General features: G+C 49.9%; 5 protein-coding genes across 5 annotated transcripts; 4 read left to right on the forward strand and 1 right to left on the reverse strand.

The window, feature by feature from the left end:
• Positions 1-670: 670 nt before the first annotated feature.
• Positions 671-2,784, forward strand: T069G_00806 (uncharacterized protein; the record flags this gene model as incomplete). Its single annotated transcript, XM_056168016.1, has 4 exons — positions 671-1,382; positions 1,453-1,512; positions 1,614-2,140; positions 2,200-2,784. The coding sequence occupies 4 exons, from the start codon at positions 671-673 to the stop codon at positions 2,782-2,784; spliced, it is 1,884 nt and encodes a 627-aa protein (XP_056033332.1).
• A 1,557-nt stretch (positions 2,785-4,341) lies between these two features.
• Positions 4,342-5,001, forward strand: T069G_00807 (hsp20/alpha crystallin family domain-containing protein; the record flags this gene model as incomplete). Its single annotated transcript, XM_056168017.1, has 1 exon — positions 4,342-5,001. One exon carries the CDS (start codon positions 4,342-4,344, stop codon positions 4,999-5,001), a length of 660 nt encoding a protein of 219 aa, XP_056033333.1.
• Positions 5,002-5,519: 518 nt separating this feature from the next.
• Positions 5,520-6,696, forward strand: T069G_00808 (rad51 domain-containing protein; the record flags this gene model as incomplete). Its single annotated transcript, XM_056168018.1, has 3 exons — positions 5,520-5,609; positions 5,672-5,819; positions 5,879-6,696. The coding sequence occupies 3 exons, from the start codon at positions 5,520-5,522 to the stop codon at positions 6,694-6,696; spliced, it is 1,056 nt and encodes a 351-aa protein (XP_056033334.1).
• Positions 6,697-7,217: 521 nt separating this feature from the next.
• T069G_00809 (nucleoporin domain-containing protein) lies at positions 7,218-10,791 on the forward strand (the record flags this gene model as incomplete). Its single annotated transcript, XM_056168019.1, has 3 exons — positions 7,218-7,842; positions 7,898-9,916; positions 9,971-10,791. The coding sequence occupies 3 exons, from the start codon at positions 7,218-7,220 to the stop codon at positions 10,789-10,791; spliced, it is 3,465 nt and encodes a 1,154-aa protein (XP_056033335.1).
• Positions 10,792-11,390: 599 nt separating this feature from the next.
• Positions 11,391-12,578, reverse strand: T069G_00810 (vacuolar protein sorting-associated protein 26 domain-containing protein; the record flags this gene model as incomplete). Its single annotated transcript, XM_056168020.1, has 3 exons — positions 11,391-11,521; positions 11,594-12,208; positions 12,362-12,578. 3 exons carry the CDS (start codon positions 12,576-12,578, stop codon positions 11,391-11,393), a joined length of 963 nt encoding a protein of 320 aa, XP_056033336.1.
• Positions 12,579-13,441: the final 863 nt, after the last annotated feature.

The following is a 13,441-nucleotide window of genomic DNA, read 5'->3' on the forward strand; positions in this document are numbered from 1 at the left end:
GTTGCGGAGGTGGATTCTCCCAGGAGGAGCTGCCGGCTTTGTGGCTGTCCCTGTTCAACTCGTGCATTGTCTCGCCAAAAGGCCCCCATAGGGTATTATCACCCCTGCTACAGGCACATTTCTCTTATTGCAGTGCCATTGGGTGCATTATCCGAGTCACTGCTTTCCCCAGACCGGGCTGACCCTTCCTTGTCGCTCCGCCCCGGAGGCAAATCGTGTCTTCCTGCACCCCTGAGGCCAATTAGCATTGGTTCACGTCACCTGAACGGTCACAAGCTAGAGAGTATCAACGCCTAATACTTGCACTCTATCACTGGAGAAGGAGTCTTCGTTGCCACAGTCTTGAGATTCAGAATAGTGGCACAGGCGTCTCCTCTTCAGTAGGCGCGATACCTCGTCAACAAAACATTTGTGGCAAACGTTGGGCTCAATCATTCCAGAGTATGCAAAGACACAGCTCCTTGCATATGGAAAAGTCGGACCTTATCAGCAATTGCGGTTTGACTAGATAATTTGAGCTGGACGACGATTATTCAGCCCACACTCTCCGCCACACGACTCTTTTCAAGACCCCTTGTAATCGGCTGCACCAAAGCAAAACACTTTATCTAGCGGGCCGAGTACCTAGCACGTCAAAGAACCTAGATTCCAGCTCAGATTCAAATTTTCGATGGGCGACGTCTCAGTCCCTCCCGACTCTGGGACGGGCAAGGTCGAGCCCGTCCTGCCGGAAGCGACTGCCAAGGGGCTTGTAATGCCTCAAAATCTAGACCACGAGAGGGTGCCTTCTGGGCCCGACGGCCTCCCAGGTCTACCCAACAACGCGGCAAACTTACAGTATACATCGGCTCCCGCTTCGACATTCCCTAACCGCCAAGGCCCATACAACATGACGCCGTTGGCGAGTGCCCTACCTCAGGACAACTATCACCATGGCCAATACCAGCGAGGGGTTCAACCAAGATACACTGCCGGGCTGTCACCGCCCATGGCCCAGCACATGCCACCGATCCCTCAGTACACCGGACCTTCGCAGATGCCCATGGTGCACCAGGGCTACTACGTACAACCGGCTCAACACATGTCCCCATACTATGGCGGCGGCCATCTACCTGTCAACCAGGTTGGCTCGACAATGCTACAGAGACAAAACGTGGCATACTATTCAACGCCATTAGCCATGGGGCACCCGATCACTCAGTATTATTATCATCAGACCGCTCCTTATCCTATGCAGTATCCCAGCGTACAGCCTGTTGTCCCTCCAGGCCGGCAACAGCATCTAGCAGAAGTTGGCCAACAAGCATCAACGGGAGCCTTAATCCATAACCCGCCTCCAAACAGTCCACCTCCATCCTTTCCAACTGAGAAACTGACTCGGGGTATTTCTCACCACTTCCCTCTCCCTCTCCTTCTCTTTTAGGTCAATAAGCACAAAGCTAAGGTTCCCAGTAAAACCTGACGAGCAGAAAAACTCTGTTCGAGGCTCGACGCGTAAACCTCGACAAACCGGTATACCCCCCCCTTCCCTATTCTTACTTTGTTCTTTCCATCTCTTCTTTTGTCTTTCCTTTTCCTTGACAGTAGAAAGTTAACACGTGCCTTTGTTTCAGGAAATGCCGTCTGGATCGGAAATCTCCCACCCCAAACCGACTTAATGAGCCTCGTACGCCATGTTTCGAAGGAGACAGCAGGACTCGAATCTCTCTTCCTGATTGCAAAGAGCAACTGTGCCTTTGCTAATTTCAAAGATGAAGCCTCTTGCATCACTGCTCAACTTAAACTGCACGAATCTAGATTCCAATCGGTTCGTCTTGTCAGCAGGCTACGAAGGAATGAAATCGATGGCAATGCTGGCCACTCTCCGCCAACAGGGCCGGCGTCAGGCCCAGCCAACTTTCCTCAACCGATCTATCCGGCTAGAAGTAAAACTGCCGTCAAAATCGAAGATGGAAACTCGACTGCAACTACCGATCACGCGGATAAGCCGACATCTACCCCATCAGAGGGAGCACTCAAATACCATGATAGATTTTTTATTTTGAAAAGTTTGACAGTTGATGACCTTGAGCTTAGTGTACGAACGGGAATTTGGGCAACACAATCTCATAACGAAGAAACATTGAATGGTGCATTCAGGGTAAGAGATCTAAGTCATCACATTAGAGAGTTGTTGTTTCATTGGCTAACATGTTTAAGCAATGCAACAACGTATATTTAATATTTTCAGCCAACAAATCTGGCGAGTACTTTGGATATGCACGAATGGCTTCCGAGTTTAGCCCATCCCTTGATTCGACCGTTCAATTTGCACCCGTACCACGATCGACGAACGATGTAGAGTTGCCGAAAGAGGTCCTCACGGACGCGACCGAATACGTTCCCAAAGGCAGAATCCTTCATGATCCAAGCAGAGGAACAATCTTTTGGGAGATATATCAAGATGATTCTGAAAAGACCCTCGATAATGAAGCTGGCGGCTTGAACGGAACAGATGGTGTTGTCAACGAAGAGGAGGAAGAGAAAGCCTGGGGGAAGCCTTTCCGAGTCGAGTGGCTATCAACATCTCGTCTCCCCTTTCACAGGATTCGTGGGTTACGAAACCCCTGGAATTCCAACAGAGAGGTCAAGATTGCGCGAGACGGCACTGAGATAGAGCCTTCTATCGGCCAAAGGCTTATTGGTCTTTTCAATACTGGCCAAGGTGCTGGATCTTCGGGAAACGCGAGACCCCCCGGTGGCACGATGTCACGATATCAACAAATGGGACCATATGCACCATAGCCTGGTCTCACCCATGGCATCATATTTCTCTGTTGTCTGGTATGCTGGCTTCTTACTCTTGCTATTGCTATTGCTCTCCTTCTTTAATGCCCTGGTTCTTTCTGGGGAAAGTTGGGAAAGTCTTTGCCTTGTATTTTAGATCCAAAGTTCCTGGATTGACGACTACATGATGATGGAGACGATGCTACGAATATCAGGTCAACGGAAAGGGACAGGCGGCTAGGAACATCTATAGGTGGTTTTTCTCAAGGCAACCTTATTTTTGTAATGCTATATGCATGGATAATTCTATCTTCAAATTGTCTTTACCTTTACTAAACTATCACTTTGGCTGTGTTCTGCTCTTGTGATTTGCATGGCCACCGTAGAGGAACAAAGCTCCGGCAGTAGAGCTAAGTGCTTGTGGCAAAAAGACTGCCCTTGTCCAATACCGCAGCTATAGTGGAGAAGAATACAGCTCCCCATGAAGGATGATCTTTGATTTACAAAATGTCCTATTTGGTGAACATTTATTTGAACGCTGAACAAGTAGTGGATATGGGTCAGCTTTGGATGGACGTCATTCGTTTTAGTAAATGTGGCTGTTTGCCCTGTATAAAGTCGACTCTATGCATGGGTACGTATTAAAAGAGCATAATACAGCATACAAAGATGTGATGTGCAAGTTTCGATTAGGGACGGCTGGTGACTAGACAACAGACAGTGGATGCTTCTCCGTATATTTCCAACTTCTTTACAGAATTATCCCCATTGATGACGCATGATAATCAATTCATCAATGGCATTTGTGTTTCTGAATCCTCATGAATTCCTGGCAATTTGAGAGCCTAACCTGGAAGAAGTCAATTGGGCGGTGGCTTGATGTGGCTGGATTGCGTAGGTGGCGCCTGAGCCACAGTTCGCCCCCCTCTCAGGGTTCCTTGGAAAGCCACAATGACGCATGAGGAGAGGCTTCAGGAACGGGATGATGTGAATAGAACGTCCAGTGTGAACTCTATAGTCTTGTTTCTATTAATGAATTATGATGCAGATAATGTATTGTTTTGTAGATGCAAATATATTTTTGGTAATGCGATTTTTTTTTTCTGCTATAGGGAGAAACGTTGGCAGGTGTAATTCGTTGCTGGTACTGCTTACTTAGTACCTGAGTGGAATCTTCTAGTGCCTGCTGGAAGAAGCTCGCAGTCGCCACGATTAGGTAGCCCAGACAGTGACATGTCCAGCTTGTAAGCAGCATTATGAAGCACCGCGCATTCATTTCTCTGATATGGTAGATGCTAGTAGATTCGCTCGCATTCTTAGAATATCTCGTTCGTAATCTGCCTGCCTGATTCTGTAGTCAATTGAAGTGATGCAATCAACTATAAAGTACACCATGAAGTCAAGCAGAAGTGAAATTCCCTTCCTCATCAGAACACCACTCAGATACACAGCAAACACCCAAGCAACAACAAAAGCAAAGCACTCCAGCAACACACATCTACCCACCTCACGACAACATCAAGCAACCTGACAACTTCTTCACAACTCCACAAACAACAACACTCAACAATCACAATGGCTTTCTTCCCTCGCACCTTCTACCACCCCACCGAGGCCTCTTTCACGCCTCTCTTCCGCCTCCTTGACGACTTTGACAGCTACAGCCGACAGAGTGGCAAAAGCTGCAATGTCCGCCGCCAGCAAGTTCCCCAGTGGCAGCCCAAGTTTGACGTGCGCGAGACCACCGAGGCCTACGAGCTCCACGGCGAGCTTCCCGGCATAGGCAAGGAGAACGTCCACATCGAATTCTCCGACGCCCAGACCTTGGTTGTCCGAGGCAAGACTGAGCGCACATACACTGCCGGCACATCACCCGCTGCTTCCGTCGAAAACACTCCTTCTACAGAGACTATCACTGAGAAGGCTGAGTCTGAACGCAGAAACTCGCACCAGGCGACTGTTGAGGACGAAGACGAGGCCAGCGAGCGCGAGTCAGGCTATGAAGTCGTGACCACCGAGGAAGAGAAGAAGCCCGAGACCAAGACTCCCCAGCAGCCCGCCGACAGGGCCAAATACTGGCTCACCGAGCGCAGCATTGGCGAGTTCTCGCGCAGCTTCCACTTCCCTGGTCTGGTTGAGCACGATGCTGTCAGTGCTAGCTTCCAGGACGGCATTCTGAGCATCACCGTCCCCAAGGCGAAGAAGCACGAGGCCCATCGCATCTTCATCCAGTAAACCATTTCACAACTCGGAAAAGACACAATATCTCACAATGTAATGCTACTACAATCTACCTTGGGATTAGCTTTGCTGTCTGCCTTTCTCGATTGCATTAATGGGAGTTGGGGGGATTTGGGATCAACGGATAATTTTCAACGTCTGCACTTTTTTTCTGGAACTGGCTTGCTTTTTGGTAACTAGCATATAGAGCAATAATTGCAATAATACACTCTCTTCGTATTAAAATGAATCATTACCAATGTGAAATGTGAATGTGTCATGGATGCCTGTTCTCTCTCTCCACAGCCTTCAATTAGAAATCAAGAGTGATATCACGTGATCTGGCGTCAAATTATCCCTTTGCTAGCCTGACTCGACGCGTCGACCCGCGCCTTGGTTGTCAACATACCTCGTCTCATTTGCCTCAGTTCTGCCTAATTGTGGCTGCTGAGTCTTTAAAAATCCTCTGCATAGCGTGAATTTCATCTATTGTTTCATTGTGTGCACAAGTCATTTGGTTTTTGGCAGACAAGATGAGTGAAGAATACGACGAGGAGAACCAGATGGGCGATGAGGGTGGCATGACTGGACCTGGTGCGCCCACGCCACTGTCTGCTTTAGAGGTATGACTGATGATGGTGCTGGATAACGAAGCTTGAATGGTGCTGATGATTTCATTCCATAGGGAGTTGCTGGATTGACAAAGCGTGATATCCAACTCATTGTTGATGGCGGATTTAACACGGTCGAGTCGGTGGCTTATACCCCGCGCAGGGTCTTGGAGCAGATCAAGGGCATCTCAGAGCAGAAGGCGACCAAGATTTTGGCTGAGGGTATGTCGACTACGTTCTATGTCTTTGAGGCATGAAGAAAAATCTGACTGTATTCAAAGCGTCGAAACTTGTGCCCATGGGGTTTACAACGGCCACTGAAATGCATCAGCGACGCAGTGAACTCATCTCTATCACAACCGGGTCTAAAAATCTGGATACGCTGTTAGCGGGAGGTATCGAGACTGGGTCCGTTACTGAGCTGTTCGGAGAGTTCAGAACAGGAAAAAGCCAGATCTGTCACACTCTCGCTGTGACCTGCCAGCTGCCTTTCGACATGGGTGGTGGCGAAGGCAAATGTCTGTACATTGATACTGAGGGCACCTTTCGACCTGTACGATTGCTGGCCGTTGCCAACCGATTTGGTTTGTCGGGAGAAGAAGTATTAGACAATGTTGCATATGCGAGAGCATACAATTCAGATCACCAGCTTCAGCTGCTGAATCAGGCAGCGGCCATGATGTGCGAGACGAGATTTTCTCTACTCATCGTCGACAGTGCTACTTCACTCTATCGAACAGACTTTACTGGACGAGGCGAACTTTCGAACCGTCAGACGCATCTGGCCAAATTCATGAGGACCTTGCAACGACTTGCTGATGAATTCGGCATTGCGGTGGTCATCACCAACCAAGTTGTTGCTCAGGTAGATGGTGGACCCAGCGCCATGTTCAATCCTGATCCGAAGAAGCCTATTGGTGGTAATATCATTGCCCATGCCAGTACAACGCGAATCAGTTTGAAGAAGGGACGTGGTGAGACTCGAATTGCCAAGATTTACGACAGTCCTTGTCTGCCAGAGAGTGACACGCTCTTTGCCATTCAAGAGGACGGTATTGGCGATCCTGCGCCAAAGGATTTGGACAAGGAGAAGGATTAAATAATGGAGAAATGTTGCATTCGCATGAGAAATGAAAAAATTGGAGTCATTTGGGAGAGGTTTACGGACCTTTTTGGCGTTTTCTTTATGGATGAATGGCTGTTTGTTTCTTACATGTTTGCTCTGGGGAATCATAAATGGGAGGGAGATGGGTGGATAGATGCACGATGCATTGACGCACGAGTATAGATGATGATCAATTAAAGTACCATAATGTATACAAGCTCTGTATATATCCCACTGATTCTAGTTTTCATCTTGTTTTGCTGTCTCAATTCAATGCAATTCAATGCCATACATAATAGAGGGTAAATGCTTTATATGTTTGTGTAGCCAAGCTAGTTTCCCAATCGGGCTAGCGCAGCGCGACGTCCAAGATCGAAACAGAAATTCTGCCCTGCAAATGCAAAGCAACGCGACCGAACTCTGAGCATCACCAAAACGAACGACTTGCGCCAACCACTTCACCGCCATCCCCTCAATCTAACAAGTGCACGACGCATGCGCTTCAGGGAGGCGAGATGGATTCGGGTGAGATTCAGTATCTCTTCAAAGAGACCCGCTTGAACCTCGAACCTCCCTCCCCGTCCTCTGTCGTGACCATTCGAGTGCCGTCCGGCTCTGGCAGCAGAGGCCGCCCCAAGCTGTCGTACGATGCCGAGGACGAGACGACTTTCCGACTGAAGAATTTGGCGACGGCGGCGTCGATATACCGTCGGAAATGGCACGATTCGCCGAAGAATTTCCTGTGGAGGGTGCTGGAGGAGGGTACGCTGCTGAGCATCCGGGCCGTGGACGTTAGCAAGAAGGACAAGGCGGCTGATGCGTCTCTGATTATCAACTTTCATTTCACGGTGCCGATTCAGACAGGTTGCGTTGTGTTTTCGGATCCGGAAGAGCACGATGCGTTGTGTGTGCATGTGCTGGACCAGGCCTGCTACCTATACACGTTTACTCTGCGACCGGATCTTTTCAAGAGGAGAGGCGCCGTGGATGCTGGATTGCCTGATATCTGCAAGGTGCAGTCTCCGGCTGGCCTCAGCTTCAAGTATCCTCACCGAATGGTGGCTGTGTCGGCGAATACGCTTCTTGTTACGGTCAACGATGGCGGCATGATTCGGTTTGACAAGCAAAAGGGAGATGACGGTACGTTGGAGAGGGAAACACCCATGAAAAGCTTTTCCTAACTCTTTTTTCTTAGCATCTACTACGCTATGGAAAGAATCCTTCTTCAATGTCCAAGGATGGGCACAGAATCTACGAAGTCTCTTGCCGTTCCAGGGCAAGAATACGATCAAGTACGGAAAAGCCAACATGGAATACAGCACTGCGACATCCATTGAGATTACCGACTTTGGGCTCGAGAACTGTCTGTTTGCCGTCACCGTTTGCCTCGACCACCGTATCCGTGTCTGGAATGCCAATGACGGCCAGATTCTGCAGACAATCGACATGTTGAACGTTGAGAGGGCTCCCCAAGATATCGGCAAGTGGCAAATCGATCCAGCACAATTCAATCTTACCCGGGTTGTTGGCCAAACTCGGGGCCAGAGAATCTGTGCTACTTATTCTCCTATTGGTCCTGGAGAGTTCAAGATCTGGAAGATGGTTGCCAAGGATGCTCATCACGTGGTCATTGAAGAACTCTTTTCTAAATGCACATTAATCCCAATCACTCCATCATCTTCAGATATTTGGACGCTCGCAGATTTCGCGTTGACTTCAACAGAGAAAGGCAATAGCCTATGGACGTTATGGAAAAACAACATGACGTACCGGGTGCAGCGTCTGGTGCTGGATCCAGAGAATATGGCGCAGTCATGGGAGGATAGCTGGGACGGTGTGTATTTCGAGCCACGAAGTCTCGATGTACAAACCTCTGGCCCCTGTGACCCTACCGATGTCACGGAGAAATGGCTACAGATGATTTTGCAACCGGGGAGATTCACCAAGGCGACGTTGGAAGCGGCGCTGGCCATATATGAGCGCGGATTAGGTGCTCCAAAGGAGAATAACAAGGGTCGCCCATTGGCCGAGTCCATCTGCTCAGTCTTGGGCTCAACTGCCTCTCTGGATCGCGCGTCATCGGGCGAGATGGATTATGAACAGTTCCGATCGTCAAGCGAGACACAGTGGAGGAGATTCTACCGGTTGCTGAACGAGCTTGATAAACAGCGAGGGGAAGCCATCGGCATGGTATTTGACGCCGATGCCGACATGGTTTGGGTGGTTTGTGCGGATCTCATCTCTTCCGTTCGAGAATGCAGTCATTTGGAGCGAGTCTACCACAACTTACCTACGCCGGATCAAGGGTCTGTGCCACAAGCAGCTCTAATCGGCGCCGGACTGACGCTTGTGGAAGGGTTCCCGGATAGTCTGATGCAACTTTGCAATGCTGCATTACGGCCTGAGCTGTTTGGAGAGTCTACTAAGACAGACCTCGAGCGGATACAATATTTCTCAGACAAAGCTGGCTTTTGGAGAGGCATAACAGATGAGGATGCTCAGCAGGTAGTTGATACGCTGGACACCAATTTTGCAGCTGTGACAAATGATCTCTACCGAAAAGTACTGGGTCTCCTCGTCACCCCGCTAGATGATAAGACCCGAAACCCTAACCACCCCCTGACGGAGTTTGGTAGGAAGCTTGTCATGACGGCGGCCCAAGAGAACATATCTCTCCAGTGGAAAGTATGCTTCAGTCAGCTCATCCTCCTAGTCCACATGGAGTTTGAGTTTGACAATGAAGAAGACGCCCTCCACCACAGGATAGACGTCGGAACCGTCTTCCGGCAGCTCATTGCGACATTGAGGAGGCTGGAGCTTCTCAAGTGGCTATCACAGACCGAACTGGCCATTCCGCTACCTGAGCACAGCTTATCCTCTCTGACAAAGAGGGGAGAAGACGTCCAAGTGGTGACTGCCTTGGAGGCCAATGTAGGCCATTTACTGGGCTTGCAGGGGCTGGCGGACGAACCACTTGCCATTAGCATCACTGATCTCGTTACCAATCTCTGCTCTCCTAATGGAGATATCGAGGTATCCCCATCACTCATCCAGTGTTCCCTCATCAAGCGTGACAGAGCAGATCTGGCACTGGATCTTGAGCCCTTTTGCGACCAAAATCCCTTTTCGATCTACATTCACGGCAGGGTTTTGCTGGCGCTGAAGGACTATGAGTCGGCATCTATCAACTTCAAGAAGGCAGCTGTCGGAATGGGTGAGTCAAGGACGTCATGTTTGTTCAACGAGCCTACGCTAATACTGGTCATAGGAAGCGAAACAGTTGAGCTTGAGCGCCATAGCAGTGGTCTGCTTGACGATACAGAGTGGAATCTGTTAAACAGCGGAATGGCTCAGTACTACTCACACATTGTCGCCCTGTTTGAAAAGCAGAGAGCGTACTCATATGTGGTTGAGTTTGCTCGGCTATCTGTCCAGTTCACTGGGTCCAAGCCGGAGAATGCTAGCATTAAGACTGACATGCTGAGCCGCCTTTTCAACGCGGCGCTGGCCACATCCCAGTTCGAGCTGGCCCACACAACACTGCTGTCGATGAAGGATGAAGCCTTGAGGCATTACAACCTGCGGAAACTCGTGGATAAGATGTGCGAGACGTATCACAACTCTGAGCTAGTGACATTACCTTTCCCTGGAATGCAGCAGGAGGTCGATGACATCCTCGCGCTAAGATGCAAGACCATCATGGACGTCATGCATGCGTTCCCATACCACCAGGTCCTGTACTCGTGGAGGATCAAGCACAACAACTACCGGGGCGCGGCGTCCGTCATCCTCGACAAGATCCAAAAGCTGAGACTGGCTGGGGAGGGAGATCAGATTACGGGAGAAGACGTGCTCGACACGCCCGTCACGAAGCAGTACCTGCTGCTCATCAACGCGCTCAGCTGTGTGGATGCCAAGCAGGCGTGGATCTTCGATGAAGGTGTTCCTGAGGGGGAGAAGGAGGCGAAGAGAAAGGTTGTTACGCTGGCGGATATCAGGAAGCAGTACCAGGATGAGCTGGATCGGATTGCCGCGATCCAGAATAATCAGTTTGGATTCGAGGCGGGCGATATAATGGATATTGCGTGATTTGGCTAGGATCGATGGAGGAAATAGGGGGGGAGAGATTGTTACGACGAGAGAAGAGGCATGGATGAATCAATGTCAGACGAAAAAAACGCAACCAGAAAAATGTTTTGCATGTAGATTAATACTTGTACCCTCTTAACCTTTAAGGAGGTGAGATGAGAGAAGAAAGGGTCACATGGGTTTAGATACCTTGGGGGGGAAATAAGCACAGGATTAAATGAGGGGATATATTTGTTGGTTTTTTTGCTTCATTATCAAGTGTCAATTTCTCGGGTCTACTTGTTCCCTTTTTTCTTCTTCCCCTTCTTTCATTCAAGTTTTTTCTAGGACCGGGATAATCGTTATAAATATATGTACCTATATATTATCTACGACAACACATTTTCGTACAAAAAACCACACACGCACAACACAACAACTCGTAATCTCCCGTTAACGCCAGTTAGTTTAATAAACCCCCTCCCCCTATGCTAGAAATGGAAAACAAAATAGAATGGGAAAGTTTGCTGTCGCTACATGTAAAAACTCAAAAGAAGTTGGCCCATAGGTTGCGTTTTGTGGAGGGAGTTAAGTTTGAGCTTTTCTTTTTCTCTCTAACTTCATGCCTGGACAGCGGCGATTTTGTTCTCGGGGGGAGGAGGTACGCTCTGGATTCCTGCTATGGCGGGAGCGGCGTCGGGGGCTTGGCGGTAGAGGATGATTTCCGACTGCTTAAAGTACCGTCGGGCGTCTAGATGGCAGAGAAAGGAATGTTAGTATAGTGTTGATGGGGATGAGGGGATAGTTTTCTGTGTAGGCTTGCCTTCGTCAATGAGAACGAGACTGAGATAGTACCGCGTAGAGAACTTCTTATTCACGTCACGGAAGGTGGGCGTCAGGTCAAAGCCGCCGAGGAAGAGTCGGATGGGAATGGTCTCGCCTCTTGAGGGGGAGCCGTCCATAATCTCGAAGCGCACCAGCGTCTCGCTCTCGTTGTACTGGTTGGGCGCGGCGCCCGTCGTCTCTCTCCTGATGATGGAAAGCTCCATGTGCTTGATCTTGAGCCGGACGAGTAAAAAGTAGATGCGGCCGACGATTACGTCCTTAAGGTGGTACTTGCTCTTGCTATACTCAAACTCGATGTGGAGGCAGTCCTCAATGCCGACGTCCATCTTGATGCTGCTGTTCATCTCCGGGGGGATGCGGTAGCTGTAGACCCAAATGTCCTTTTCGCGGATCACGTCGGCCATGCGGCGCGAGACGGTGACGCGGACAAAGTAGCGCAGCTTGACGTTGATGCCGTTGTACGACTCGTACTGCTTCTCGACGTTTTTGAAGTTGAAGTCGAACGTCTGCGGGTGCTGCAGCTCCCCCGGCGCGGCGAGCTCCTGGTTGAGCGAGAGGAACTCGTAGTGGTTGCCGCGGTCAAAGAACATTTCTACCAGCCCGTCAGTAAGGAGTCGGCGCCGCTGAAGCCCCAAGCGGATGGCGGGCGCAGTCCAGAGGAGGCCGGCAAGGGAGGATGGTGATGAGGAGGATGAGGAGGAGGAGGACCGGCCGGGATTCTGGTCATAGTAGTCAAGCTGCGTACCTATCGTGCCGATGAACTGGACCTTGATGCCCGTGTGCTCGAGGCGTTTGCCGTCCTTGGGCCGTACCGTGACGGCGCCCTTGACGGACTCGCCGTCCATGTACAAGGGCGCCTTTTCGCGGCGGTTCTTGTCGAGCTTGACGTCGACCATGGTGCGGTCATCTGGATCGTCGAGGACGATGTCGATGTCGACGGGGGTTGAGAAGAAGATGGACATGGTGGCGGCGGTCTCCCTTGCGTGTTGTGCTGTGCTATGTTGTTTGTATCGTGCGAGAGATAGAGAGAGTATGTTGTATTCTACTCTTCTCCTTCTTCGTTCTACCCGCTCTCTTCTTCTCTTGTTGTTCCTCTTGTCCCGCAAAATGTCACTCCCCTAAGCGTAATGTGTTCTCGATATGCCCGTATAATGGCTCGCTGTTTCGGGTCCGAGTTCGGCTCGACGGGAGACGCAGGTCCGAGGCCAATCAAGTCGGCGAGTGTTAGGCAATTGAAATTGAGCTTCACAACTGGCGATGCAGCAAGAGCCAAAATGCGCCGGTGCGGTTCAACGTTGTCGCGTACAGGTTGCGAGGCTGGCGGCTGCGCTGACGTACGTTTATGGCTAGTGGGGGACGATGTTGGGAGGACAGAGCTTTGGTGGAGAGCTGGGCCAGGGAAAGTCATGGGCCGGAGAGGTACAGAGTACTTAGGTGATAGTGTGGTAGTGGCTGATTAGACATGTAAAGTGTACCATGAGTGTCGATGAGACAGGAGATACAGCCAGATGATGTTGGCAATAGATACTTGGTGCAGCAAAATGGTTAATGCATGTCTAAGTGCAAAAAAGTTGTATTAAAGTTCTTGTTTTTTAATCCCAGTTTCCATCATTGGATCTGCTTGATTAGACCAGCCAACAGAAGACAGAGAACTGTTATCATTCACCATCAATTGGGCCATTCATCCACTACCCACTGCATGCTGTGGAATCTACACCCATTGGCTGTGTTGTCGTCGTATCAACATCCCACTTGGTCTTGCTAAGTCAGCAAGCCTACTGTGGGGTCTTTTCTTCTTCTTAGTCTACTCCATCAATCACGTGCC

Source organism: Trichoderma breve, chromosome 1, assembly GCF_028502605.1.
Source record: "Trichoderma breve strain T069 chromosome 1, whole genome shotgun sequence".
NCBI classification, from domain to species: domain Eukaryota; kingdom Fungi; phylum Ascomycota; class Sordariomycetes; order Hypocreales; family Hypocreaceae; genus Trichoderma; species Trichoderma breve.